The sequence below is a fragment of the Caloenas nicobarica genome, chromosome 10, assembly GCF_036013445.1.
Source record: "Caloenas nicobarica isolate bCalNic1 chromosome 10, bCalNic1.hap1, whole genome shotgun sequence".
In the NCBI taxonomy this organism is placed as follows: Eukaryota; Metazoa; Chordata; class Aves; order Columbiformes; family Columbidae; genus Caloenas; species Caloenas nicobarica.
Genome location: NC_088254.1, coordinates 2,479,225 through 2,504,932, shown reverse-complemented (window position 1 = coordinate 2,504,932; position 25,708 = coordinate 2,479,225). Strand labels below are relative to the sequence as shown.

The following is a 25,708-nucleotide window of genomic DNA, read 5'->3' as shown; positions in this document are numbered from 1 at the left end:
AGCTGAGCATCTTGTGGTTTCATCAGCCCCCAGATCTCTGCATTAAACTGGAATTCTCAGACTATGAACCTGCTGCGTTTCCTTAGGCTGTTGGCACAGGCTTAAACCGAGGCGAGAATCTGGTGTCTCCAGTACTGTGGGCTTGTGAACAACCCCCAGGGAAGGGGAGGGCTGGGGAAGAGGGGGACCAGGCGGAGGGAAGGTAAACAGGCCTTAAAAAAAATTCCTGATTTGAAATGGGTCCTGTCCTCTGTGCCAGCGTGATGTGCTCGTGTGGGCTGGACCGGGATGGTGGACATCTCTCTGGGTAGCAGTGGGGTTGAAGGTTATCCTTGTTACTCAGTGGTAAACAATGCAGAGTCAGTGAGGCACAGTGGCCAAGTTGAACCAAATAGATTATGCTAGCAGAATTGCAAAGCTTTGCATCGGGCTCTGAATTAGAGCCAGCAGCTGGAGGCTGGCCAGGACTAAAGTGTTTTTGGGTTTTGTGGGTGGAGGGAGGCGGGGACAGGAGAGCTGGGTAGCACTCGAACTAACTGTCTGCTCTGTCGCTGCTGCCGCTGTCGGCGTTGCTGGGGGGATCGCTGCCTCCAGCTGGTCTGCCGTGCCGGATCGGGGAGCCCTGCTTTGGTGCCGCCTGCCTCCCCCCTTCACTGGAGCTGCACCTTTCCTCCTGCCGTCTTGTCTTGTGGGGAGAAATCTTCTCCTTTCTTCTTACCTTTGATTTTGTAAGAGCTGATGCAGTTCTCTTGCATGGCTGAGTGACGTCACTGTCAGCACAGTAAGCATCAGCAGCCTGGTCACATGCTGACCCAGTCAGTAATGCAGACGGGATAGGAAGGTGGAGGGGCTGAGGGGGGTGGGGGGCTGGTTTCTGGACATATGGTAGCCCTCCCTTTTGGGGTGCAACTGCTAGTTGCAGAAGCTGTGGCTTCAGAGCAGCACGAGACCTGGCTCGGGGCTTAACGCTTCGGAAAACTCCTTTTTTTAAAAAAAAAAAAAGAAAAACCAGCCCTGAACTCTCAAGCTTGTTTGTTCTCAATCTGAGCAGACTTCCAGGACTCTGAAGAAGCAGTGGCAAGCAGGATGCTTTTCCCCACATCCACGCAAGAGTCTTCCCGTGGCCTCCCAGACACCAACGATCTGTGCCTTGGCCTGCAGTCCCTCAACCTGACAGGGTGGGACAGACCCTGGAGCACCCAGGACTCTGAAGCTGCAGCACAAACCAGCACACAGTCCGGTGAGTCTGCTGACACATGCAGCAACACTTGTTGGATTCCTTTTTTAAAATTTTTTAGGGCATTTTAAAGCTAATGCAGAGTGATTTGCTTGTGTAACAGAGTGGTTGCAGTTACTGATGGGGGCTTCTGGACCTGTAATGCTTGTGTAACGTGGCGGTTGAGTTGGGGAGGCTGTGGCTGGCTGTGCCACAGCCCCCTCTGCTCTGCTGTCAGTTCACTGCAGACGAGAAGTGCCCAGGCGTATGTTTTCCTCGGTGCTGTAACAACCTCACAGAGAGGGGAGAAATCCTCTCCCAGCGTTTGGAGGGAGTGGGTGGGGGGTGTGGTGTCAGGAGGCTGAACATACCGGGTGGGAGTGATGCTGAACTTCACTCCAGCAGCCTGAGAAAATCCCTGGGGGCAGGTAGCTCTGCAGGCAGGGGTGTGTGTGCTTGCAGAAGGACCCCCTGCTTACCTGACTGCAAGTATCCAGACAGCACCGTTCCCTCCTACCCTTTGGTGCTGTTGCTTGCCCAACTCTGTCTGTGGGGTGTGGTAGGTGCAGCCGACTCACAACTTCAGCTGGCAGCTCGCAGGCTGCATGGAAGATGTGGAAGGATCTTTCTCCACTCCCACGTTCAACTAGAAATAGCGGTCTGTGCCTAGCAGTGGGCTGGAGGAGATGCGGTGGAATGGCTGCTTGCTTTAACTCTTTTGGTCCAGCACAAACCTATGTGCTCGGTGGGGTGTGGGCGTGCAGCCATGCGCTGCTGGCTGGTTTGCGCTTTCCCCTTGGTCCTCTCCAGTCTGGTTTTGCAGCTGGGATTAGATGGGGAGGTTTTGGGGTGCTAGAGTGATGCAGGGTCCAGTTAACTCTTCCAGAGGCACCAGCCTTCTCTGTAAAATCGCGGGAGGAGAAAGGGGTACTGTGTGCACAAACTTAATGCATCTGCTCGGCCTGGTGACGGAGCAGGGGGTAAAACAGAGGGAAGAGTTCACTTCCCAGTCTCTGAGGGCTATAAAAACCAGTTTCACGAATAGTGCTGTGCTCGTTCAAGTAGCAGTCCATGGAAAGATCTAGTGTTTTGGCAGAGTTTGTACAAGTTCAGCCTGGTTGCTACAGAAACTCATCCCTTTATAGCAGCATGCTGCTGCTTTGTTGAAAGGGTAGTGCATCTGTGGGCAGACTTGGGTGACACAGGAGGCCCCAGGCATCAAGTCCGTGCTGACAGGAATGCCGATGGCTTCTGGGGTGGCCTGGGCAGTCGGATTTGCCCACATAGATGTTTGGGGGAGCAAGGGGGTGCTGTTGACCACCTCTGATGTCCAGGGGATGCTGCCCTCAGGATAGGAAGAGCTTCTGGGACACAGTCCTGGATGTTGCTGCATGGGTTGTAAAACAAAACAAACAAAAAAAATCACTTCGGGGGTAGTGGAGTTTGAAACAACAGCTTGATCAGCACAGCTCACTGGAGTTTCTACATCTAATTTCCAGTGGACTTAGGGTCCAGGCCTGCCTGTGGGCCCCAGCAGCAGCACTTAGGGTCTGCTTGCCGTCAGGCTGCGGTAGCTTTATTAAGCCTTGCTGTGCTCCAGCACATGGTCCTCTGGGCTTCCCCGAATGAACCAGGGAATACCACATGCTTGGTATCTGTCCTCCTTTTGTTGCCAGCTGAAACCTTGAAGGAGGAGGGAGAAATGAAAGTTATTCTGGTGCAGTAGTGCCTTAGAGCTCTGCACCGATGGTTGTTAGCAGACTATGGGGCACTGAACCCATGTTATAGCATCTTTACATTAAAGAGTACACTTAAACATCCCCACTGAACGGTTCTGCTGCTCTGCTGCTGCTGGCAGCCACAGCACCCAGGGCTTGGTGCACAATGGCGCTGCGGAACAAGGGCTGTTGCACACCGAGGCGGCTGTCCCAGCCCCACCTGATCTGCCGGAGCAGTCTCCAGCGCTCTCTTGGCCGGCTTCCCACCAGGCTGTCTTGGCAGAGGCGCCGATGTCTCTGCAGCTCTCCGGCAGGCAGATGAGCAGCGCTCGTGCAAGCCCCCGGCCGGCTCTGCACCTCGCAGGTTGGGCAGCGGGGCTGAGTGGAATGTGGTGGGGTGGGGGGGGAGGTCACTGTCAAGGGTGAAGGGGCTTCTAGTTTCAGGAGGGAGATTGATTTGGTGATGATTTGAAGGTTCTCTGGTGACCTCCCTGCTAGCAGAGGCTGTGTCTGGTGTCAGGCGCCCTCGCTGACTGCAGCGCATCGAGCTGGAGCTCCCGCCTGCCGCAGAGCCCTGGGAAGGATCCGAGCGTGGCACTGCCCTGGGCTTGGGCCATCTGCACCCCACAGCTGTTTGTGACAACTTGTGGTAACAGCTGCTGGAGGATGGCACGCAATACTGTCCAGAGAGGCCTGTTCCTCACTTCTGATATTCCCCTTGGTATGTGAGGGGGGCATGTCTGGGATGTAAAACTGGCCCAAATGCAGCTGTGCTTCTTGCACAGAGGAGCCTCTGGCCTGCAGAGGCTGTGCACAGGTCTAGGGCTGTATAACTGGGGGTCTCATGGTCCTGAGAGAGTGTTCTCCTTCTCAATCCCACCTTCCCGTACTGAGTGAGCAGCAGCTGGGCCAGGAGTGCTTGTTGGCCTGGGATGCTGTTGGTTTTCTGCTCTGAGAGCTGTGGGCATGGCGTACGCTGGCTGGAGAACTGAAAGGCTGGTATCTGTGCACAGCTGTTGTATCACTTCAGCCTGCCCACATCTGCGGAGCCTCATCTCTTCCTCCTCCGTGAGGGCCCTGGAGTGGTAATGTTAAGCTCCTTGGGAGTGGAGATCTTGTAGTTCAGGAGCATCTTCTGAAATGCCCCTCTCTGGGTGGCAAGGGAGTCTTCCTGTATCTGAAAGCTGTACGGATCTGAGGAGCTGGCAGATGCTGATGCTTCCAGGTGGCCTGGCCGTGCTGTGATGGAAAGAAGGAGGATGTGGAGAGGATGCTGCTATGTCCAGGTACTCCTCATGCCCAGTGCTGAGGCCTGGGAGGCCCCAGCTGGACTGGGGCCTCCAGAGTGTCCTGAGGGCCGGTGAGGCTGCGACAGGGCTGGGATGTCTCTGGGGATGATGCTGCCAAGCAGAGCTGTTATGCCGCTGGCGCCCAAGTGTTTGGAAGGTTCCAGCAGTGACTCAGCTGCGCAGACCCACAGGGAGGTGGCTGGAAGTGTGGAAATGGGGGGGGGGGGGGAAAAACCCACAAACCCCAAAACAAACAAACAAAACCCCACCAAAACCCAAAAAAACCCCTACCTAACAATCAGACTAAAACTACTGCTGATGTGGTCCCCTGCAGTGCCTGATCTTGAGTACTGATGAGCTGGGACCTCCTCTCCTGCCTGCATAGTCCCTGGCAGTGCGGAGTGCTTGGCCTGGGAAGGACCTCTGGCTGCCAGCCCCGCTGGTGTCACCTTGCGCTGCCAGGGCGGTGTCACCACGCAGCTTGGTGCAGTGGGATCAGGTGCCAGGGCTGTGCTGGAGGAGGCCAGAGAACAGCAGGGCTGGTTTGTACACTCTAATCCTGCCTACGTCCCCGCTCCCAAGGGGCTGCTGAACCCCTTGCACCCAGACAGGGTTATTTGTGACAAGTTTTGCTTTTGGGTCCAGCACCGTAACGCACTGAGGGGGTGTGTGTAGCCCTGAGAGCGTGCCAGATGTGCTGGAGAGAACCTCTCCAGGAGGCAGAGGCTGCTGCAGGCTCGAGCTGCCAGCGTTTTCACGCTGTAGGATTGAACTGCTGTCTCATAGCAGGGAAGGCATCTCAAACCTGCTGCTGCCACTAGATCTGTCAGGCTGGAAATACTTCAGCGAGTCCCAGAAACCACCTCTGTGGCCTGTGAAGGAGCTTTTGCAGGAAACTGGCCTTGAATACTTCCAGCCCTGTCATCCCTGTCTGTATTTCTCGAGGCAGCATTTCCTTTTCTTTAAAGTAGCCTTGTAGTAAGCAGTTGCTTACATGGAGACCTTCAAGTTCATCCCTCCGCGGAGGCAAGAAGGGGTTAAGAGGCAGTGAGACAGGACTGCCCTTGGTGGTATCCTTTACCTTCGCTGCCCTGTTCCTCAAGGAGCACGAGCAAATGGGGTCTCGATCCAATTTTTGCCTAGAGAACAGGTGACAACAGTACACAGGCAGATCTGTGCGCAGATTTTGGGTCTCCCCGGCTGGCTTTTTAGCTTGCGTGCCAGCTGGTCTGTCCTGTCCTACATCGGGAGGCTGAGACTAGCCCTATGTGGGACAGGCAGACTTGCCCACTGGGAAATCATCCTAAAACCAGTCTGTTAATGCAAAGTTTGCGATGCTGACCTGCAAGGATGTTTCCAGGAGGATCAACTTTTCTTCCAGAGAGGACATCTGCCTCTCTAGGTGAGCCTAGCCTGATCAGGCAAGTCTTCCTGATGGTGTCAGATGAACAATCTTGCTGTATCTGGCTCTCTGCTTGGTGTGTGACTCTAAAGCTGCTGGTGCAGCAACAGATTCGAGCTTTTTTTTTTTTTTCTCTTGGATTTGCTCTTGAGACTGCAGCTCCAGCCTTCTCCAGGGTGGCTGCTGCTGTCTCGTCCTTTAGCCTGCAAGGTTACAGCTCCGGTCGCTCTGGTGATGGGTTGCATTGCTGGATCTTTCCAGCCCTTGGTTCTCCTCCTTCCCAGAGCACAGCAACTTCTGCAATAAGCTTGAATGTGCGTATTATTTGTAGTTGCTTAAAATCAGCTAGGCTAGACCTGCGGGCAGTCTGTGTGTTGCCAGCAGATAGCTGAGGCCTCTGAGTGCGGATCACTCTGAAGTCTTCAAGGCAAAACCCTATCTCTGAAGGATGAAAGAGAAGACCTGTTCCACATAAGGCAGCGTGGTTGTTGTCATGGACTCCGAGCCTTTCTTCTCCGTAACAGCAGGAGGGACTCTGAGCTGCTCCCCCGGGATGGGCTGTTTTCAGACTCCTCAGAAATGCTGTGTATGTGGTGGCAGGCACCTGAGAAACACTCCCCAAGTGAACTGCTAATCAGTCTGGGACTTGTCGTTGTTAATAAGTGGCCTTCCTTGAGCTGTTGGTTTGGGTGTTCATGCTGCAAAGCTGGGGGAAGAACCTAGAGGGGCAGAGGATTTAGGTGAGGGAAGTCCCCCGGATCTCCCCTTGCAATTTAACTTGCTGCTATGCAAACCTATGGTACGGAGTACCTGCTCCGCTGCCATCTCCCTTGTGTCCCTCTGCATGTTTGGGTCTCTCCCTGTTCTTTTACCCACTGTCTTTTGGACAAGTGGCTTTGGAAGATGATCACTGCCTAGATGTGCCCTCAGCTCCTGCGTGAAAATCCTCCGTGTGCTAGAGGAAGGTTTTTGAGGTTCATTCTGATAGAGGAGAGCTCAGCTTCTAGGTTGTCACCAGAGTATCGAAGAACTTGTTCTACTCTCTAGTGAAAGATGAGCACTTGGGTCCAGGAAGTGAGTACTTTACCCTGAGACTTGCTCAGATTTAAGCTCAAGTCTGCCTAGAAAACTCAATAAAAGGCTCATCATAATGTGGATGGTATGACTGGTTATGCTGGAACAAGGGGGCGAGACCACCTCTTGCTGGACTTAAACCTGCATCTGATTCAGGCAAAATGGTAACCAAAGACTTGCTGGTGGTGGGAATCCTGAATTCCCCATGTTCTCGGTGCCCTTTGCCTTGGAAGGAGGACGGGCTTTCCCATCCGCTGTGTGTCAAGCCTTGGTCCTTCTGGACCAGACTTGCTCAGTTGTGGGCTTAGTCGTGGAACCACAAGCATGCTGGTGGCGCCTTTGGTGTGGAGTTAATTGTAATAATTGTGTGAGGGAGCGAAGCTGGGAGCTGGTGTGACTCGTGCAGTGTCCTTCTTGGCCATCATACTTCAGGAGTGCCTGAGACGGGCTTACTAAAAGCTTGCCCCTTGCCATCATAGCTCTCATAGCGCTTTTCTGAGGGTGCACTTGGCGTGGATGCTTAATGGGCACTTGTGTCTTGAGCGTGTTTCAGCACGGGCTGCTCACGCTCCATGGGCTGGATTTTTTTTTTAATATGTATTTTTTCAACTACTAGCTGGAGCTGGCCATGCTGCAGAGTAGAAAGCAGAGAGCACTTAATAGCTGCAGACTGCTCATCTGGCAGCAGTATTTGATCCTTAACAGAAGAAAATATGTATCAAATAAGTAAAACAAGTATCAAAACTCTGAGTTTGGAATGGGTTTCTAATGGAAGTCGCTCTTAATCCACCTCTTAAAGCTTCCGTTTGAGCAGCATCTCCTAAACAGATTTTATTTGCGCTGATGCTGTAAAGTAGATGCAAATAGATGAATAACTGGGATCAGAACCTAACCAGCATCTCTGCTCGTATCCAGCGAGGACTGAAGTGGGTCAGGGCACTCTTGTGCTGGAGGTGGCTTGCAGGAGCAGGCATGTACCACCCAAAACCTTCTGTCGAGGAAGGATGTTTTATTGCAGCCTCTGGAGCTACCTGGTGATGCTGGTGCGAACAACAAATACATCGGGCTCATGGAGCTTGTCTATAAGTTTCTTACTCGAGTTGTAGTCTGAACTGTGTGCCATCTCCCGAAATCTGCCTTAACAACCACATTCCATTCTGAGGAAAGCATCAGAGCTGCTGTTCGGTGGCCCTGAGCTGCCCCAGGCAACTAATAGCCTGGGTTTTTTTGTTGTGGGTGTTTGGTTTGGTTGTTTTTTTGTGACTGATACTGGAGGTAGTGGCAGGGTGTTTTAGATGTGTGCAAGCTCTGACTCCAGGTAAGATTCATCCCCGGGATTCTGCCAGATGCGATGGGTTGGTTTTCTTCCATCCCTTGCACTGTTAGATGTCTAAGCAATAGCTGGGATGCTCGGTGAAAGGCTTTGCCTGCTGCAGCTCATCGATGGCAATAAGGTAACTCTCAAAAAAAGGCCTTAAATCTGTTTTCTGCCTCAGTGCCACCATTGGAAAGGACACTAGGGACAAGGCCAGTGTTTGGCTGGTTTGTACAGCTGAAATCTGAGACCTTGTGTGGTGACTCCACCTGGGACTGCTGTGAGAGGACCTCTTGGGCCACCTTGCTCTCTTTTAGGGTGGCAGTGTAAGTCAAGTTGGAAGGGACCTCTTGAGGTTATCTAGTCCAAGCTCCTGCTCAAAGCAGGATGGGAAAGCTACTGGAGGGTGGCAAAAGTAGCGTAGCCCAAGGGGGCTGTAGAAACTAATTCCATGTACTGCCTTGGTGTTCTCAGAACAAGGCTGGTTTAAATGGGCACCACCGCTGAGCTGGCTCGGAAACAATCCACTTCCAAAAGGTACATGGTCCTTGCTGTCACCACACAGGCGCTTTGCGGTGCCACCATGGGGCTGGATTAACAGCGGGGGTGTCTTCAGCTGGTGCCGCATCTTCCACCTCGGCACCTCGTGCGTGGTCGCTTCAGGCGCTGGCAAAAGAGCTGAATCACAGGTGATCTGTGCTGCTGCCAGCTCAGAGGCTGTGCTCAGATATGGCAGCAGCCGCCATCCATTTGAGACGGCTGCGGGGAAACGCCTGCCTTCCCTCCCTGTCCCTCCGGTGTGTTTTCTCCCCAGGAGTGAAGAGGGAAGGTGAAGCAAACCCCTAAAGCTGTGATTCTGCACCTGAGCCTTCTGGAAGGTAACTGCGAAGCTGCAGGCGTCACTGGTGGTGCTGGCTGTGCCAATCTCCTGATGAAATATGTGGCTTTGTGCCAGCTGAATGCCTTAGTCGGGCTTGTGTGCCATTTTTCAAATCAGATTGCATTTGGGACTAAAGGTTGTCTTTTTTTTGTAGTTTTTTCCTTTACCGCAGCCTGCTGCCTTGCCCAAAGGGGTACGGCCACCAGCCTGCTCCCCCTGTGGAGAACGTACTTTCCCCCAAAGGTGATATCCTGATGGATCCAACACCCTACAAACTGCGGTGAAAATGAGTCAGTCGCATCCTTGTTAGCACCTAAAGTAACATGTGCTGCAGAGTTTGCACCCTGGATGTTGCAGCAAATAATTGAGGAGTTTGGTACTTAAATATAGAAGTGTTTTGTTCTTGAGGCTTGCGAAGCTGAAGCTTGTTGTGCAGAATTTGACCTGAATATGTTGGCTTTTAAATCCCTCTGGGACTGATACGTGTTAAACCCTGCTGCATTTCAATGTTCTGATCTTTTTAAAGACGAACGCAGTTGTGGCAGTCTGCTTGGTGAATGCAATTACTGGCACGCTTCTCATCCTGAATAGTGTTTTAGCTGTCTTTACTGATTTTATATTTACCTTGGGTGTCTGTTTTCTGTTTCTTGAAACACAGTGGTAAATTCCCTGCCTCAAGAAGAAGCAAGGCTCATGGTCAGCCGGGTCGCACCGGCGCAGGAGGACCTGTGCTCTCTGTTAATGCAATAAGCTGCTCTGTATTCCTACTTGTGTTGCCGTTTCCATTTTTCAGGGCATGCTGGAGAAGTGACTTACCATGCTGGTGCTGGAACCAATAATAGACCTCAGGTGTCCTGACTCTAATTCTGTGGTTCAGCTGTGGGATTGTGCTGCCTCTTTTTATTCCCCTGTCCCCTTCTTAGCAAACCAGAAATAGCTGCCTGAATATCCTTGGTTCTTTGCCCCACATGAGGAATCTGTCAGGGCAGAGGTTCCTCTTTTGTAGTTCAGAAACAAAAAGCAGTTGCTATTTAGGTGACAGTTATTGCTAGTTTGATCACATCTGCAGTTCTGGGAGGTGCTTTTCTTGAATGTTGGCAGTTGGCTCAAGATGATCGGGAGTTGTGTTGCATTCTACAGCTCTGGAGAAGCTGTGTGTGCCTGGCTTCAGGTGGCTTTTCTCATAACAGCACTGACTTTTCTCTGTTGGAGTAATGGTAATATAATCAAATCAGGAGGATTTGAGCTGGACAAGACCTCTGGAAATACCAAACCTGCTCAGATGAACTCTGAGGGCCTAAGGATGGAGATTCCCTCCACTTCTCTGTGCCCCGTCCCACGGCTGCACCACTTAAGAGGAAAAAAAAAAATTGTGCCACTTCTCTTGCTGCAGCTTTTCCTGTTTCTTTGTGCACTGTAAGAGCCTGCAAAAGCTCCCTGTTAAGGACTGAACAGAAAGGGAATGCAGTGTCTGCCTTCCCTGTGCCAAGCAAAACCTGTTCCTGTACCGTGTGGTGTGGCCCCACAAGTGTCACTGCAGCTTCTCTTGGTGTCCCCTGCGCTCCCTGTGCTGTGGCTGCAGCCGCGCTGGCTCCTCGCAGGCAGCGCAAGGTCCCGGGGCTGCAGGCGTGAGGCACTAAAACTTCACTTAAATTTAGTCTAGGGTATTGATTTCCCCTTCTCCTGCAGCAAGCCAGTTGTTTTAAGCTGCTCGGTGCTTGTGTGCGATGGAGGGGGGAAAACTCGCTCCGGCAGCCTGGCTGCTTCACTGCTGTAACTACAGAGGCATTAACCACCTCCTACAGCTACAGTTAAGATGCCTGTTTGCCTTTCAGACATGCAAATTTTCCCTTGCCATGGAGTTGCTTGGTGTCTGTAGGAGGTGCTGCTTTTTGGCTGACTAAGACATTCAGCCTGCTCCCACCCCACCGGGGCAGAGTCTGGCTGGGCGGTAAAAACTGCAGACGAGCTGTTTTTCTGGAACTGCAGCAGGCTATTGTTTAGGACATCAGCGCTTTTTTTTTTTCTTTACAAGCTTATTTGATGAATTACAAAAGAAACTGCACTGTGTTTAGTGTCCAGGGCCTCGGTTGTGCTGTTTCCATCCTCTGCTGCCCTGCCCCAAATGTGTGGATGGCTCTGCAGCCTCTGGGCATGGCAGGTGTATCTGTGGTGGCACCAAAACCCATTTCTTCTGCCTGGCTTCTGTTGGTAAGAGCTTTCCTATCGATCTCATCACCTCTGCAAGGAGACTGAGGCAGAAGGATGGACTTTTGGTGTAATTGGTGGATGAAGGGGCGGATTTGATAGTTCACCATCCCTCCTGTGCTGAGTAATGTCCCAGCAGACAAACTTCTGCCGTCTCCAGAGATTAAAATGTCCCTTTGTCTCACCTTGCTGGGGGTGCCAGCCAGCGAAGGTGACCCACTGAAGGGCCTGGTGTTGTAGACCTGCTCAGAGAAGTCCGGATCCCTTCTAAACAGCCTTTCTCCAGCCCTGCAATGAGCATTCAAAGGCTGAAATACTCACTCAGAGCATGACTTCAAAAAGTGCACGCATGTGTTTATCTGGCACTCGCTACCACTGCCAAACGCGGTGTCCAACTCCCGTGCATTGAGTGTGCAGGTGCCAGACGTTGCTGGTAATGTAAGAATCTGCAGCCTGGTACAATGTTCTGCTAATGGGAGTTTCTTGTGAGCACACACATGGTTATGTGTGCCTTCAGGCTTGTGACATGTACTGCCCTGTGGCAAACGCTGTTTTCTGCCTCTATAGAGAAGCTTCCACCAACATTCGTACTGTGTAGGGAAAGACCTTGAGCAGAAGGAGCTGGACAGCTGTAAGGTGAGAGGTTCTTTTGCTCCGGGCAAGACTCAGTTTTGAGATAACTTGACTAAAACCGACGCACCAAGGAGTAAAGAGCACAAGCGCTGCTCTGCCAATGGCTTGTTCTGCTGGGTGGTCTCCCACAGACCCAAGCTGAAGCCGAAATACTAGTTCGGAGGGACAGCTTACTGGTGGCAGAGCTTTTTGTCAGCGCTAGCTGTCAGGAATACATTCAGTGGATGTACTGTTTGTTGTATTCTTATCTTAAGGCCTTATTCAAGGCATTAAAGCATCATTTATCATCAGCACAGTGGTAAGGTGGTTTATATTACCCTTCCCTGAGCTGCCAGCATTGCTAAGCCTGGCTCCTTAGGGCTCAACTTTACATCCATCTCTTATAAAATGGGCTTGGCCAAAGCTACCAGGAAGGTCTAATTCCTAAACGGCTGTAAATTATAGTATGCAGGGAAGAAACCTGCATGCTTTGAGGTCTTGGGCAGGGGCTGAAAATCATAAATTGTGAGTCTAACTGGCACATGGAAGAATAAAAGTTGTTCTGAGGCTGGTTGGGTGTTGGGCACCTGTTGAGGTGTCTTCCCAAGGTGGGTGCTGTGAACTGCAGCTTGTGCTGATGGAGTGATTTGCTTGAGTTGTGATACATTCATCTTAAATGTAGTAGCTCGGTGCTTTGTAGTTGGATCTAAAAGATGGTTTTGGGTTGGTCTGAAGAGTTGAAACCACCACTGTGGGCTCAGCGTAGCTGTGTACTTGTGCTGTGAAATATCTGGCTCAGGTGTGATGGGTCCATGATGCTTGTGCGTGCTCCCCTGGTATCTTTAGGGGCCCCAGAATGATGCAGGAATTAAGAGGACTGATTGCAGCAGCATTGTCCTGATTGCTTTTACTAGCAAAAGCTCAGCTGAGGAGGAGGAGTGGTTCATAAAACGTTTGTTCTCTAGAGAGCAACCTGAGCGCCTGTGAGCTGGAGGAGTGCCATGCTGGTGTCGAGACAGCTCCACAGAGCTCTTAAATCCGTCAGGGTTTGGCTCACGCGCTCAAAGATGGAGCACGCTGGCTCCGAATCCAGGCATTAAAGCTGCAGCAGCGAGTCAAAAGTCAGAGCTGAGTTTCTATTAAAAGCCGCCTTTTTTGCTGTCCCCTGCAAAGGAGCATTGGCACGTGCCTCTCTTGCAGCTCTGAGTGGAGGCAGGAAAAGTTCCAGAAGCTTTCTGCAAACAGCAGCTCTGCTGCCCAGAGCCGAGTGTGAGCAGATGAGAATCACATTGACCCTTCAGTTAAAATTTCACCCATAGATGTGAAAAATACTTAGGTGTTTGCACTTGGTGGTTATTTTTTCTTAGTCTGAGTTTTGATGTTTGCTGCTTCACTTTGGGATCTTGGCAAGATGCATAAAATTTCTGGTGTCATATGCATTGGAGATGTTTTTTTCTGCTTGGGAGGGGAGACAAGGCTGACTTTTCCTGCAAGAATTGCCATTTATTGAGTGGCCCCAGTGATGTGAGGGCTTTTTTTAGGTGAGCAGCCTTTGTCAGGCTCTTGTGCCCCATCCCCAGGGAGAGGGTTCAGTGGGTAACCCCCCAGGCAGGAGCTGAGGGGTAAGAAATAAGATCTGGTCTCTTTGCTGATGTTTCTTAGGCTACCTGTGAACTCTGGCTTCAGGGGATGCAACCTGATCGCGAAGCAACTGCAAAGGAGGAAATTTTGAGTGTGGCTTTGCAGCTTTCCCTCCCGATGTCTCTGTGAGTGGCTGTAGGTACCAAGTGAAGCAGGTTCAGATGCGCTGGGGTGATGTGGGGTCTCCCGTGAGCTCAGATCGGCCTGCAGAGCGTGCGACTGAGCGCTGCCTGTTCAGACCTGTCACCGCTTCTGGAGCGGATGAAATCCATCTGCGTTCACAGCGGGATGTCAGCGCGGCCAGGACGCCAGGTTAGCGGTGGGTCACTTGTAGCCGGCAGGATTTTGTGTGGTGGTAAGTGCTGGAACTCGGATGCCCAGGGAGCAGATCACTTTAAAGGCCAGTAATCCTGCTACTCGTACTGGCCTTACTGGTTTTCTAGCTGTGGTGACAGCTGAGCAGTCCCGGGAGCAAATGTGTAAGAAAGTGGCTGTGTGAGCCAGTGTGGTGGTGGAGATGGGGGTGAAACAAATGGGACAGAGCAGTTAGACCCTGTGACACCTTTGGGTGCTCCTGCTGAGCCCCTGAACCCTTGCTGGTGCATCCCAAGTGGAATTCCGGTCCTGCATCGCCGATAAGTGGGAGATGAGGGGCAGGATGGCATTGCCTGTGTGGTGTTTGCTGCTGCAGGTCTCTAGGAACGCTGCACACGCGGGGTCTGTGCGGGGCTGCTCTGCCCAGCGTTACAAACCCCCGCTCAATGGCCGAGGTGTTTGTCAGCAATGAGGCTTGGGCCATGGCATCAGCTGCTTTGCTTCGACTCTTGTACTGTTCAGTGACTAATCAGATTTTTGAGCCCGTTTAACAAATTCAGCTGTCTCCCTCAAACAATACACTGGCTGTATTTTTAAACACGTCACGTGGCTTCAGAGAAGTCGGCAAAGCAGCACCGTGGCGCGGCTCGCCTGTGCTGGGAGATGCTGTGCCCTGCCCGGAGCAGTGACGAGGAGGGAGCAGTCTCCTCCCCGCCTCGAGCTGTCTGCTGCAGCTTTTTACCCCGGCGAACGCGCCGCAGCCCCGTGGGGCAGCCACCGCTCCTCCCGCTCTGCCCAGGGTGAGTACCAGCCAGGTTTTTCTGTGGCTGCGGGGCTGGGTGCCAGTGCAGGTGCTGCTGTCAGGGAGAGCTGGAACAGATATTTGGGTAGGAGGCCCTTTTGCAAGCGCGGTCAGAGTTTGTAGTCCTGTGCTGCAGCCGAAATTAGTCTGTGCCTCTGTTGGGGAAACTCATAGGGATAAAGCTCTGCAAATGTGGGAAGATGTTGTGACTTGCTGACAGCTTCTGCAGACCAGCTCTGCCTTGGGAGGAGGTCGATGCTTCAAGTGAAGGACCCACCTCTACCTGTCTCGGGTTCCTGTGGGTGTTTTGAGGCTTCTCATGGCAGTGCGAGGCTGGAGATACCAGCTCCACACGGGTATGTCGGTGTGTAACTCACCTTGGGGCAGGTACATCCCAGCATCTCACTTGGAGCACGTTCAAACTTTCCCTGGCGCTGGCACAGAGTTGGTACTGATGTCTGACTGCACTTGAGCGTGATGGCACTTTTTTTACTCATCTGGTCTGGGGAGTAGTTTTGATTATTTTGCACAGAAGCTACTGAAAATCTGGGTTAACCTTGTGGCCCTAGCTGGTTGGGATCAGGTAGGGCTGGAGGATATCAACTGGATCCCAAGCTTGCTTTGCTGCAAACTGAAAGCTTCAGGGCGAGCTGCCTTGTTTTGCAGCCTCTGAATAATTAAAACCATTTCTTGAACGCTTTGCTCTTTTCTTTTGGTTTGGGGACATGTCCAGCTTGCTGAGTCTTGCTCCTCTTGAATAGAGCTGGCTGCTGTTGTGTCTCTATGGGATCCCTGCGTTCCGTCTCAGGAGCGTCAGCTGAGCCACGGAGCAGGGCAGGGCTTCTGTGACCTCCTCGGTGGCCTGGTGCTCTGTTCAGGGGGGTTGCTCAGTTCACAGGGAGAAATTCCCTTACTTGAGTTCTCCTCAGTGGGAGGAAAGCCTGCCGCTGTGTGAGGGGAGCAGTCTGGTGCGTACTCGTCTGTCGGCTCTCAGGCAAGGCCTGACCAGACAGGCTGTTGTGAACGTTCCGGGGACAGTGCTTGCCACTGGGAAGCGTCTTTGTCAGCAGCTGGGCTGACATGTCGCTGGCTGCCGGTAGCCAGCTCCTATCGGGGCTGATGTCTGTGGCATCTCACCTCTGAGCCTGCAAATACCTGCTAACTAGCCAGGCCTTGCTATTCTCAGCCTAGGCATCGGTGTGTGCAGCTGTGGGCCTGGTTTGTGCCCCCCGGTTGCTAAAACTGTGTGAGTAGATACCCCTGCTGAGTCCCAGCTTGTTCCAGCACAAGCAGCAAAAAAAAAAAAAACCAATGTAATGGCACAGAGGCCTGTCTGGAGCATCTCTTTGGTCTGTAATCAGGACATGGGAGCTTTAGTTCTGCTCCCAGTGAAATGGGATGTCCCAGCTGATCTAGTGACCCACCCTCCTGTTTGTCATCCATAGCTGCTTCTGTGGACTGCAGCTGTGTGGTACGGGGCTGTGACCCACAGCAAAGAGCATGCAGCCTTTCCCGAGCACTGTGGAGGTTTGGTACCTCCTGGATGTGCCACCTGCCAGACAAGCTGTTCGTGGGCTGCTGGAGCCCGGTGCCCTCCTGGGCCTCTGCCGTGAGCACCAGGAGGGAAGGAGATGTGTCATGCTGCAGCGCTGACGGGTTCTTACTCTGTTGCAGTTCTCAGCATGCTGAGTAACCCTCTCGGGAACGTCCTCGGGAAGCCCCCGCTGGGTTTCCTGCCTCCAGACCCCATTGGTTCAGACCTGTCCGAGAAGTTTTCTACACCAATGCTGAGGAACTCCCGCCTGGACTCCCGCTCCCTCCTGGACTCGCGCTCCAGCAGCCCCTCGGACTCAGACACCAGCGGCTTCAGCTCTGGCTCTGATCACCTCTCAGATTTGATTGTAAGTTTGGGTTTTGCACCCGTTCTGGGGTTCCTGGTGTTGTGCTGTGTTTCTGGGGAGCACGGCAGAGCTGGGGGGGCTGTGAGCTGCAGCCCTGCCTGCTCGGGAAGGGATGGGAGTACTGGAGGGAGCTGTTGTGCCCACACTGACACAGCAAGGTTCTCCTGCAGCCCAGGGTTTGGAAGAAGGGCTGCTCATGCAATCCTTCTTCAGCACAAGCTAGCAGTATCCTTGTAGGTTTTTTTTCTAAAAAATGGTAGGGCTTTTTGGCTTTGTGCTTGCAGCCCTAAAGGGTTAAAGTAGTTCCTGGAGGGGTGTGAATGCTGGTGTGTGGCAGGAGGGTGTCTGTGCCCTGATCCCTGCAGTGAGATGGCTGATCAGCACAGCTGCCTCCAGGCCCCAGCCTGGGCTTTTCAGGAGCTCCTGTCCCTGCCTTTGCCCTTCCTGTCTGCTGGCTGCATTTCTGCATCTCAGGACTGTTTCTTCTAAAGCAAACTGGGTCTAGCCTGTTCCTGTTCCCTAAAGCACAGCTAAATTTGGAAGCCAGCAAGCGAGGCGAGTGTCTCTCTTGCTGACCCGCTCTGCGCTGCAGCGTGAGCAGCAGCTTTGGGTGCCAGCGGGATAGCCTGGCTCCGGCCAGCCCCGTGAGTGCTGCTGGGTGGCTCAACCTCAGCACCCGAGGCTAAAACCAGAGCTGAGGTGCAGCCCTGGCCTTGACCCTCATGTTGGGGTGGGCATGAAGGACACAGCTGGCTTGTTGTGGAGTCAATTCTCCTACAATCCACCCTGGAGAATCAGGATCTTGAACTATGAGTGGCTCTGGTGACAGCAGGGCTTTGTGCTGGCCCTGTTTGTGAAGGTCAGGTCTTCCCCGGTGTGGGCAGCTGGATCTGCAGAGTGGCTGGCACTGAGCTATGCAGTGTCTCGCATCCCTGCTGTTAATCCTTGCTTTTACTCCTTCCACCCCAGGAGAGGCACATTAAACCTGTGAGCGGTTGGGTCTGCAGCCGGCTGTGGTCTGCAAGGTGCCTCCTGCTTAACCAGCTCTGCTGCTTGTAATTTGGTGTGGGTTTGGGGGGAGATGGCTGAAGGGACAGACCTTCCCCAAGGAAACTGTGGTCCCATCAGGCTGCTGTGTGGGTGAGGTGGCTGCTCTCCTGCCTCTGCCAAATCTCAGGGGTTTTCAGGAGAACAGGAGGTCACTGAGAGCCCCTTCTGCTGTTGTGGGTGAGGGCAGGGCCCTAGGGGATGCATAGTGGAGCTTGTAAGGATGGGAGGAAATGGCCTCAGGTTCCACCAGGGGAGGCTGGGGTTGGATCTTGAAAACAATTTCTTCCCCAAAGGGCTGTCGGGCTTTGGAACAGGCTGCCCAGGGCAGTGGTGGAGTCACCATCCCTGGAGGGGTTGAACAGATGTGGAGATGACGTTCTCAGGGACATGGGATAGTTGTGGACTCGGCAGTGTTGGGTTAACAGTTGGATTTGATCTTAAAGGTCTGTTCCAACCAAAAACAATTCTATGATTCTGTGACCTCCAGTATTGCATTCTCCTGCTTGGAAGCTGTGTTTTAATGTGGACTTTCTCTTGCAGTCAAGCCTTCGCATCTCCCCGCCTCTGCCCTTCCTGCCTCTCAGTGGGGTGTCAAGAGACCCTCTCAAGATGGGAGTGGGGTCCCGGCTGGATCAAGACCAAGCTGCCCTGGCTGCAGTCACTTCCTCTCCGGCCAGTGTGTCGAAAAGATGGCCTGGAGCATCTGCGTGGCCTTCCTGGGATCTCCTGGACTCTCCAGAAGACCCCTTCAGTATCGAGAGAGAAGCCAGGCTTCATAGGCAAGCAGCAGGTAAGTTGGGTGGTGGGTCTCAGCAGGCTGCGGCATGTGGTGATGGTCCTGCGCTTCGGGGAGGTCATGTAGGCGGCCCCTGTGCAGATAACATGGCTGGGTGTGAGTTTGCAGCAGATCAGAGCTTTCTCTGTGTGCCAGCCTGCTGCTGGGTCTGCCTGCTGACAGCAAAACAGGCAGGATGTGTGGGCAGCTGACAGCAAAACGGGCAGGGTGTGTGGGCAGCTGCCTGTTGCTGCTGCAGCTCTGCTGAACCTACGGTTGTGGAATACGGGGATTCGCCTGGAGACCTGTAGGAGGTTGCTGGTCTGTACTGAATGTTGCTTGTGCTTGTCCCAGCTGTGAATGAAGCGACCTGCACCTGGAGCGGGCAGCTGCCTCCCCGAAACTACAAGAACCCTGTTTACTCCTGCAAAGTGTTCCTGGGAGGAGTCCCGTGGGACATTACAGAAGGCGAGTAGCCCCCAGGCCCTGTACTTGGGGTTTGACATCGGGACGGTTCAGGATGGAGCTTTTTGGGGGGATGCTGACATCTGTCCTTCTGTCCATAGCTGGACTGATCAACACATTCCGTGTTTTTGGCTCACTGAGTGTGGAGTGGCCTGGTAAGGATGGCAAACACCCACGCTGCCCTCCCAAAGGTAATATGCCTAAAGGTAATAGCGACACGGTAGGGTTACATTTTTCCCATGCTATGTTACAGCACGGATGCTGGGCTGGTACTGCTGCATGCTGGTGACTGGATGGTACAGAGCACCCTAGGGTAAACATCCCGCTCTCACTTGGGTCAGCACCAGGGCTGCAGAGCACTGTCACCTCTCGTCTGGTGTCCCCGCTGTCCCTAGCAGGGCTGGGCAGAAGTGTGGGGTGGGAAGAAACCTTCTCTGGTGCTTTTGGAGCCCTGCATGGGGCTGTTCTGCTCTGAGCAATGTCCACTAGTCCCCGCTGCCAGTGCAAGCACCCTGATTATGTGCGTTCTTGGCATAAATCTGGCAGGCTGTGGAGACCAGAGAACAGAACAGCCCCTGCAGCACAATCCTGGCTGAAGCAGCTGGGCCGATACGTTGTGTGAGCAGTAATGAGTTACTGGGTAAGGAGTGTGACTGGTTTGTAGTCTCGGTGGTGCCTGGTGACCTCATTCAGTCACCAGAGCAGTGCAAGGTGCGGAGCACTGCGCTGATGGGAGTAATTATTTTTTTTAAAGCCTTGAACTTTTATTTCTGGGCCAAGGCATCTTAAATGCGAAGCAAAATCTGTTTTCCTGCAGATCACGCTGCGGCCAGGGTGGTGGTGCCCATTTGTCATGTCTAGATGTGGCTTTGTGCGTGAGGGACAGTGGCCCACGTGGCACTAGCTATGGGCAACCTGTTCTCTTGTGCTGTGCTGAGTTTGGGCTCTTGCCCAGCTGGGCTCTGTGGATGTCACATGCAGAGTCTGCTGCAAATTGCTGCCTTCCCCTCAAAGGGACTGGGGACAGCAAGGGACATGCAGTGCAGATACTTTGGGTGGCATCTGAGAGTGATTATTTCTTTTTTCTTTTTTGGAAGATATCTGCAAACTGGGATGGTCTTTCTTCTCTGCTACAATTCTAACAACCGCTTCTTTCTCTTCGCCTCTAAAGGATACGTCTACCTGGTGTTTGAGTCGGAGAAATCTGTGCGCGCTCTGCTCCAGGCCTGCTCCCAGGACCTGCTGAGCCCTGATGGGCTCAGTGAATATTACTTCAAGATGTCCAGCCGCAGGATGCGCTGCAAAGAGGTGAGCAGACCTGTGAGGGCGGCCCTGCAGAGGATGCTGATGAGATCCTTGGGGATAAGGGGGTGCACAGCGTTACTCCAGGAAAGCAGAGGTCAAACTGCCTCTTGGCCATCTTTAATTGATGTGTTCCTGCAGTAGGGCTGATGAAGGTGGGGAGAGAAGTGTGAGATTAGTGTTTGTGTCCTTCACAACCACCAGTGTCAGGAGTTGTGACCTGAATCTGTTGGAAACTCTGATTTTGTGAAGCTGAGCAGCTTTGGTTAGCTGGAAAGGAGCACGGAAACATGGATTTTACTGCTTCACTTTCTGTTCAGCATACCCTTGCTTACAGAGACAGACTTTAATCCCTTTGCTGCTTTTTTAGACCTCGTCTGCTTGCAGAATGAATGGCTTTTGTGCTTGCTGCAGGCAGATATTTTGGATCCGCAGCTGTAAGTGCAGCTGCTCCCCAGCGCAGCCTTGGCTGGCTGACCTGTGCTCTGGAGGTGCTGAGGCTGCCAGAGGCTCGGGGTGGCCTCCCAGTAAAGAGGGATGAGTTCAAGATTTGAGATTCCACTCTTATCTAGATAGGCACAAACTCATTGCGCTGCAGAGAGCTCTCCTGCAGGCTATTGGCAGCACTTTTGTGCTCGGTGATGTAGCTGTGGCAGAAGCTTCTCCTCTTTGGAGGCCTAGATTGTCTGTCTAGCAGATGGAAGCTCCTGTTGAAGTTGGCAGTGGGTAGGTTGTTTTGTTGATCAACAACAAGCTCCTGTGCAGGGCGGCATCTGACTGGGCTGTAAATGTTGGTAGGTAAAATACACTCAAGCATGGAATATTTCCTGGACACCAGCTGTAAGGGACCAGTGTGTTGGATTCCAGTTTGGATGTGGGCCCTGATAAAACAAGTGGCATTTACAAGCTTAGGGGTAAAGCCTGAGGTTTTGGGGTGGCTTCTGTCAGCCGAGGGTACTGAGGAGCAGCGCAGCGTGTGGCTTCGCGGGCCCTTGGCTGACCGACCTGCTCGCCTGTGGTTTCAGGTGCAGGTGATCCCATGGGTGCTGGCAGACAGCAACTTTGTGCGCAGCCCATCACAGCGGCTGGACCCCAGCAAGACTGTGTTCGTGGGGGCCCTGCACGGGATGCTGAACGCCGAGGCCCTGGCAGCCGTCATGTACGACCTGTTCGGAGGGGTGGTCTATGCTGGCATCGACACGGACAAGCACAAGTACCCCATCGGTAAGTGCTGGTCCCCCAGGATCAGAATCACTCACAATGTGCTCTGAGGAGGTTGCAGCAGTGTCCCTTGGTCCCTCGATGGCAAAGATGCCCAGGGCACTGTGGGGACAGCTGGCAGAGCTGATGTGCCTGGGAGCTGGAAGGTCCTAGGTCATTCTAGAGTAGCTTGAGGTTTTTAATATCCTCCAAAAGGATTTTTCTGCCCTTATTCAGTGCTGTTAGATGCTGCTGTAGTTGCTGTGCCATCCCCAGAACTGTGGGTCTCACCCTGGTTCCTGCTGCCTGTCAGGGCAAACTGAGATCCACTGGCTGCAAAGCAACAGGGCAGGGCCATGGGCAGCATCCTGTCCCCACTGTCCTCTCTGGTTCCCCTTCAGGGTGCTGAAATGTCACAGTGTCCCCTGTACCTCCCTAGTGGCCTCACAGGACAGGAGACTGAGGTTACTGATTTATATGGAAAAACCCTGAGCGTGAGTTCCAGCTTTTCAGGCTGCAGTGTGTTGTGAATCTCCCATGTGTTGCCAGCCAGGAACAGTGTCAGGGTTTGGTAGTGCAGAGCTGTCAGCTGCTTGTCACTGTCCTTGGGCAGCTTTCAGGCATCTCTGGTCAAGGCTTTGGTGCCCAAGGCCTTGGGTTTGGACATGCTTGTGTTGCTGCAGCACTTCACCACTCAAGTGGCTTTGGGACAGTCCCAAGGGGGGTTGGAGATGGAAATATGAGACTTTAAACAAATTCTGAGTTCCTGTACAAGCACAGATGAAGTCTTGCATGCTGTGAAGTCCCAGAGCATGACCTTAAAACCTCCTGTGGCTTCATGCAGAGCCAGGTGGCTCCCTCAAGTAGGTGAGATCTCTGGCTCCCAACAGCAGACTGGTACTTGGAGTTGTCGTGGTGTTACAGCAACAAACTCAGTTCTGGTAACTAAATTGTACCTGATTTTGCTTAGTGTTGACTGAAGCATCTCCTGTGCTGAGATACTGCCCCAGGCTTGGCAGAAGGTTCCTCGAGGGAAGAACCTGCCTTGTGCTGAATCATCTTGAGTAGTGGGTGATACTGCTGGAGGCATGTGGTATGAAAAAAAATAAAAATCAGTATCTAACTGTGGTTGTGAGGAGCTGCATTTGAGGCCAGACCAGCAGAGAAAGCTTTTGGGGAGGGGGTTTCCCTAGAAGGTGGAATTGGCCCTTTCAGCAGAGGAAGGATCCCCTGAGCGTGGCCGCGATCCACACACACAGCGTAACCCCCAAGCAGATTCGGGCCCTCCAGCCTGTGTCCTGCAGGATGCTACAGCAAAGAACTTAATGGGTTCTGGGCAATGCTTTGCACTGTGGCTGTGTGTGGTAAGCTGAGCTTCAGTGATCTGCTGGTGCGTAGGACAGGCTTGTAACAGCCAAAGCTTCCTTTGCACCAAAGAAAAACTAGGTAAGTACGGTTTTCTTGGAGCTTAACAAAACTTGGCTGGAAACTGTTGCAGGAGCGCTGCTGACTGGCAGCGAAGCTGTAAAACATGAGGCTCCGGGATGAGTGGGAGACTCAAAATAAAAGCTGCTGAGCTGTTTTGGCACCAGTTTCTTCCAGGTGCAGGTGTGGAGCCCTCAGCAGTGCTCTGGCAGCCTCTGGCCACTGCCGGTCCTCCTGGGACCACTGCCGCCTCTAAACTTGTGTCTTAACCAGCCTGGAGGTATCTGTGGAAAAGCTTTTCTGCTGCCTGCTGTGCTGTTGCCACCTGGGGAAGGTGCAGACAGAGCCACGGCCTTTGGATACCATCTCCCTGCTGAAGCTGAACCTTGCCTGGGAAAGGATGGTGCTGGCAGCAGCTCAGGCTCAGCCTCCCCTGTTCCTGCCGCGGGTGCTGGGTCACTCTAATGTTCATCTGGCTTGTTCCAGGGTCTGGCCGTGTCACCTTCAACAACCAGCGCAGCTATCTGAAGGCGGTGACTGCTGCGTTCGTGGAAATCAAAACAACCAAGTTTACTAAAAAGGTGAGTGGGGCTGATGGTGCAGCCTGGGGAGCTGGATGTGCGTGTGACGGTGGCACTGCCAGGAGCAACGCGACCTGCGTAGCCCGTCTCATCTCCCTGGGGAACAGCGAGAGGTGGTGAACTGCTGTGCCTGCTCTGGGGGGTGCTGGCGATGGATTTGGGGTGCCCAGGGTGGTGGGTTGATGTCACCCGGGGGCAGGCAGTTGTCCCCAGTGCTGCTCTGTGCCCACTGCCCGTTTCTCCTGCAGGTTCAGATCGACCCGTACTTGGAAGACTCCATGTGCCAAGTCTGCAGCGCCCAGCCCGGCCCCTTCTTTTGCAGAGACCAGGTCAGGCTTTTTGCTTTCCCCCACTGACTGCTCGGGGGGTTTCTTCAACAGGGAGCAGTGTCTGCTGTGGTGTCCAGGGATGCCTGTTGTCCCTCACTGAGCAGGGAGGATGAAGCCCCTGTGTGGTGGCTGCGGCCACCCAGAATCCTGTTTTTTCAAACGTTTTTATAACAAAAAGGGCCATGCTGGAAGCTCGGCACAACCCATCTCCGGCAGCATTGCTGGAATTCCCTCCTTGCGCTTCCAAGATCCGCCGCGCTTGGCGTGGGCTGCAGAACCAGGGAGGGGAGTGACGCTGCTGTTCTCCTGGCCTGGAAACCCCCCAGCCCCACGGTGTCACCCCTTCTGCTCTCCCCACAGATCTGCTTTAAGTACTTCTGCCGCTCCTGCTGGCACTGGCAGCACTCCATGGAGGTTCTGCGTCACCACCGCCCGCTGATGCGCAACCAGAAGAACAGAGACTCCAGCTAAAGGGGCTGCTGCGGGCGCAGGAGAAAGTCCTTTTGTGAACCTGCCGAGTGGAGAGCGCAGGAGCGTGGCTGCCGGTGCCGGACCCAGGCTGGGAACGCGCTTCCTGAGGACTAACGGGGAAAAAGATTTAAAAAAAAAAAAGTAATCTTACATTCACGTTTGCACTTGCTGGTCTTTTTGTTTCTGCACTAATGCACAGTGAATTTTGTCGGGTTTTGTTTGGGGGGTTTTTTGAGGGGGGGAGCGCACCCCTCAAGTGATTCTGCAGTTCCCAGACTTTGGTTCCTCGTTTGCTGATGAGAAGCAAAACAAGAAAAAATTTAAAAAGGGCCATGTGTTGAGAAGGTGTTTATGCAGATGCCTTCACCTGGTTTTTTTATTTATTAAAGGCGCTTTTTTACATTCCTTGCAATACTGATGGTAATAATGCAGGTCTCATTGGCTCCATTTTTTTGCAGTTGCCATACAGTGCCTTTCCATTCATTTAACCCCCATCTGAACGGCATAAACTGAATGTTCAGCTGGCGTTTTTTACTGTAACAACAAGGAGACTTTGCTCTTCATTTAAACCAAATCATATTTCATATTTTACGCTCGAGGGTTTTTACCAGTTCCTTTTTACACTCTTAAACAGTTTTTAAGTCGTTTGAAACGAGAGATTTTTTTCTTTCCTGGCAGCTTTTAACATTATTGCAATTTTGTGTCTGGGGGCTGCTGGCGGAAAGTTGTAAATCGAGGGGTTTGCAACAGAACAGGACGGGCTTTTTTTGTTTGTTTTTTTTGGATTTGAAACTGGACCGGATAAATGATCTCTGAGCTGCTGTATATAGTTTTAAATAGTTTGCACTTTTTTAAGTTGCACTTAAGGGGGGTTGATAGAGGTTTTTAATCACACAAAGTCACAGGACTTAATTTTTCTTTTGTAACTAGCTAAAAAAGGGCTGCGTTTCGGTGGACGGATGAAGGTTCATAGGAGCCCTTTCTCTTAGAGGGGACAAGTAATTTTCATTTCCAAAATGTATGGAGTAATGGTGCAGTCGACTGAAATGCTGCTGCTGGGATTTGAGAACTTTAATTATTATGTATTTTTTTTTGTTACTTTCCCCTCTATTGGAAGCTGTGTGCCAAAGAACCAGTGTCATAATTTCTCCCTCTTTTGTTTCCGTTGGTATTTTTTTGTTGTTTTGGTTGTTTTTTTCCTCCTGCTGAGCTGATGTTGCATTGTTGCATATCCCAGCTGCTCTTTGTGGGGTTTTTGTGAAGCTGTGTGTGAAGTCTCTACCTCATTGTAGTATATGCAGGCAAGACTGCACTCTCCTACAGATGCGTGGAGTAAGCTGTGGTGTAGTTTTTGGCACATAATAAACACGTTGCAGCAAAAAAAACCCAGACTCTTGTGCTCTTTGTGTGGGATTCCTACAAGCTGCGGTGTCTCTTATCCTCGGCTTGGTGTCAAAACAGCCTTGATGTGGTGGGGAATGTGTGGATGCTGGAGGAGGGTTCTCTGCGAGATGTGTTTTTAGGTACCAATTTACCTGATTTAGGTACCAATTTATCAAATTTAGGTACCAATTACAACAGCTCCTTCAGCAGGGACCCCCTGGGACCTCTGTGCTAGAGCTTCCCTTACTTAGAACAGTGAGTTAATGAGGTTAATTAGAATGCCCCACTCATGTTGGTGGAGGGGTGATACCCTGATTGGGGGTTTGACAGGGGAGATGGGGTCCAGGGCTCCTC

The 25,708-nt window shown here is 52.5% G+C and overlaps 1 protein-coding gene across 4 annotated transcripts in view; it reads left to right on the top strand.

Moving 5' to 3' along the window:
* Positions 1-25,132, top strand: part of CPEB1 (cytoplasmic polyadenylation element binding protein 1) — a 38,012-nt gene extending 12,880 nt beyond the window's left edge. The window contains exons 3-12 of one of the 4 annotated variants that reach the window (XM_065641593.1): positions 1,052-1,240; positions 16,147-16,373; positions 17,964-18,213; positions 18,553-18,666; positions 18,765-18,854; positions 19,835-19,971; positions 20,991-21,189; positions 23,077-23,171; positions 23,420-23,500; positions 23,861-25,132. In XM_065641593.1, coding sequence (XP_065497665.1) covers positions 1,052-1,240; positions 16,147-16,373; positions 17,964-18,213; positions 18,553-18,666; positions 18,765-18,854; positions 19,835-19,971; positions 20,991-21,189; positions 23,077-23,171; positions 23,420-23,500; positions 23,861-23,971 — 1,493 coding nt within the window. In that variant the 3' untranslated portion in view covers positions 23,972-25,132. Of the gene's footprint in view, positions 1-1,048; positions 1,241-16,146; positions 16,374-17,963; positions 18,214-18,552; positions 18,667-18,764; positions 18,870-19,834; positions 19,972-20,990; positions 21,190-23,076; positions 23,172-23,419; positions 23,501-23,860 lie in introns of those variants that run through there. The other 3 variants (XM_065641594.1, XM_065641596.1, XM_065641595.1) reach the window with 3 other exon arrangements.
* Positions 25,133-25,708: the final 576 nt, after the last annotated feature.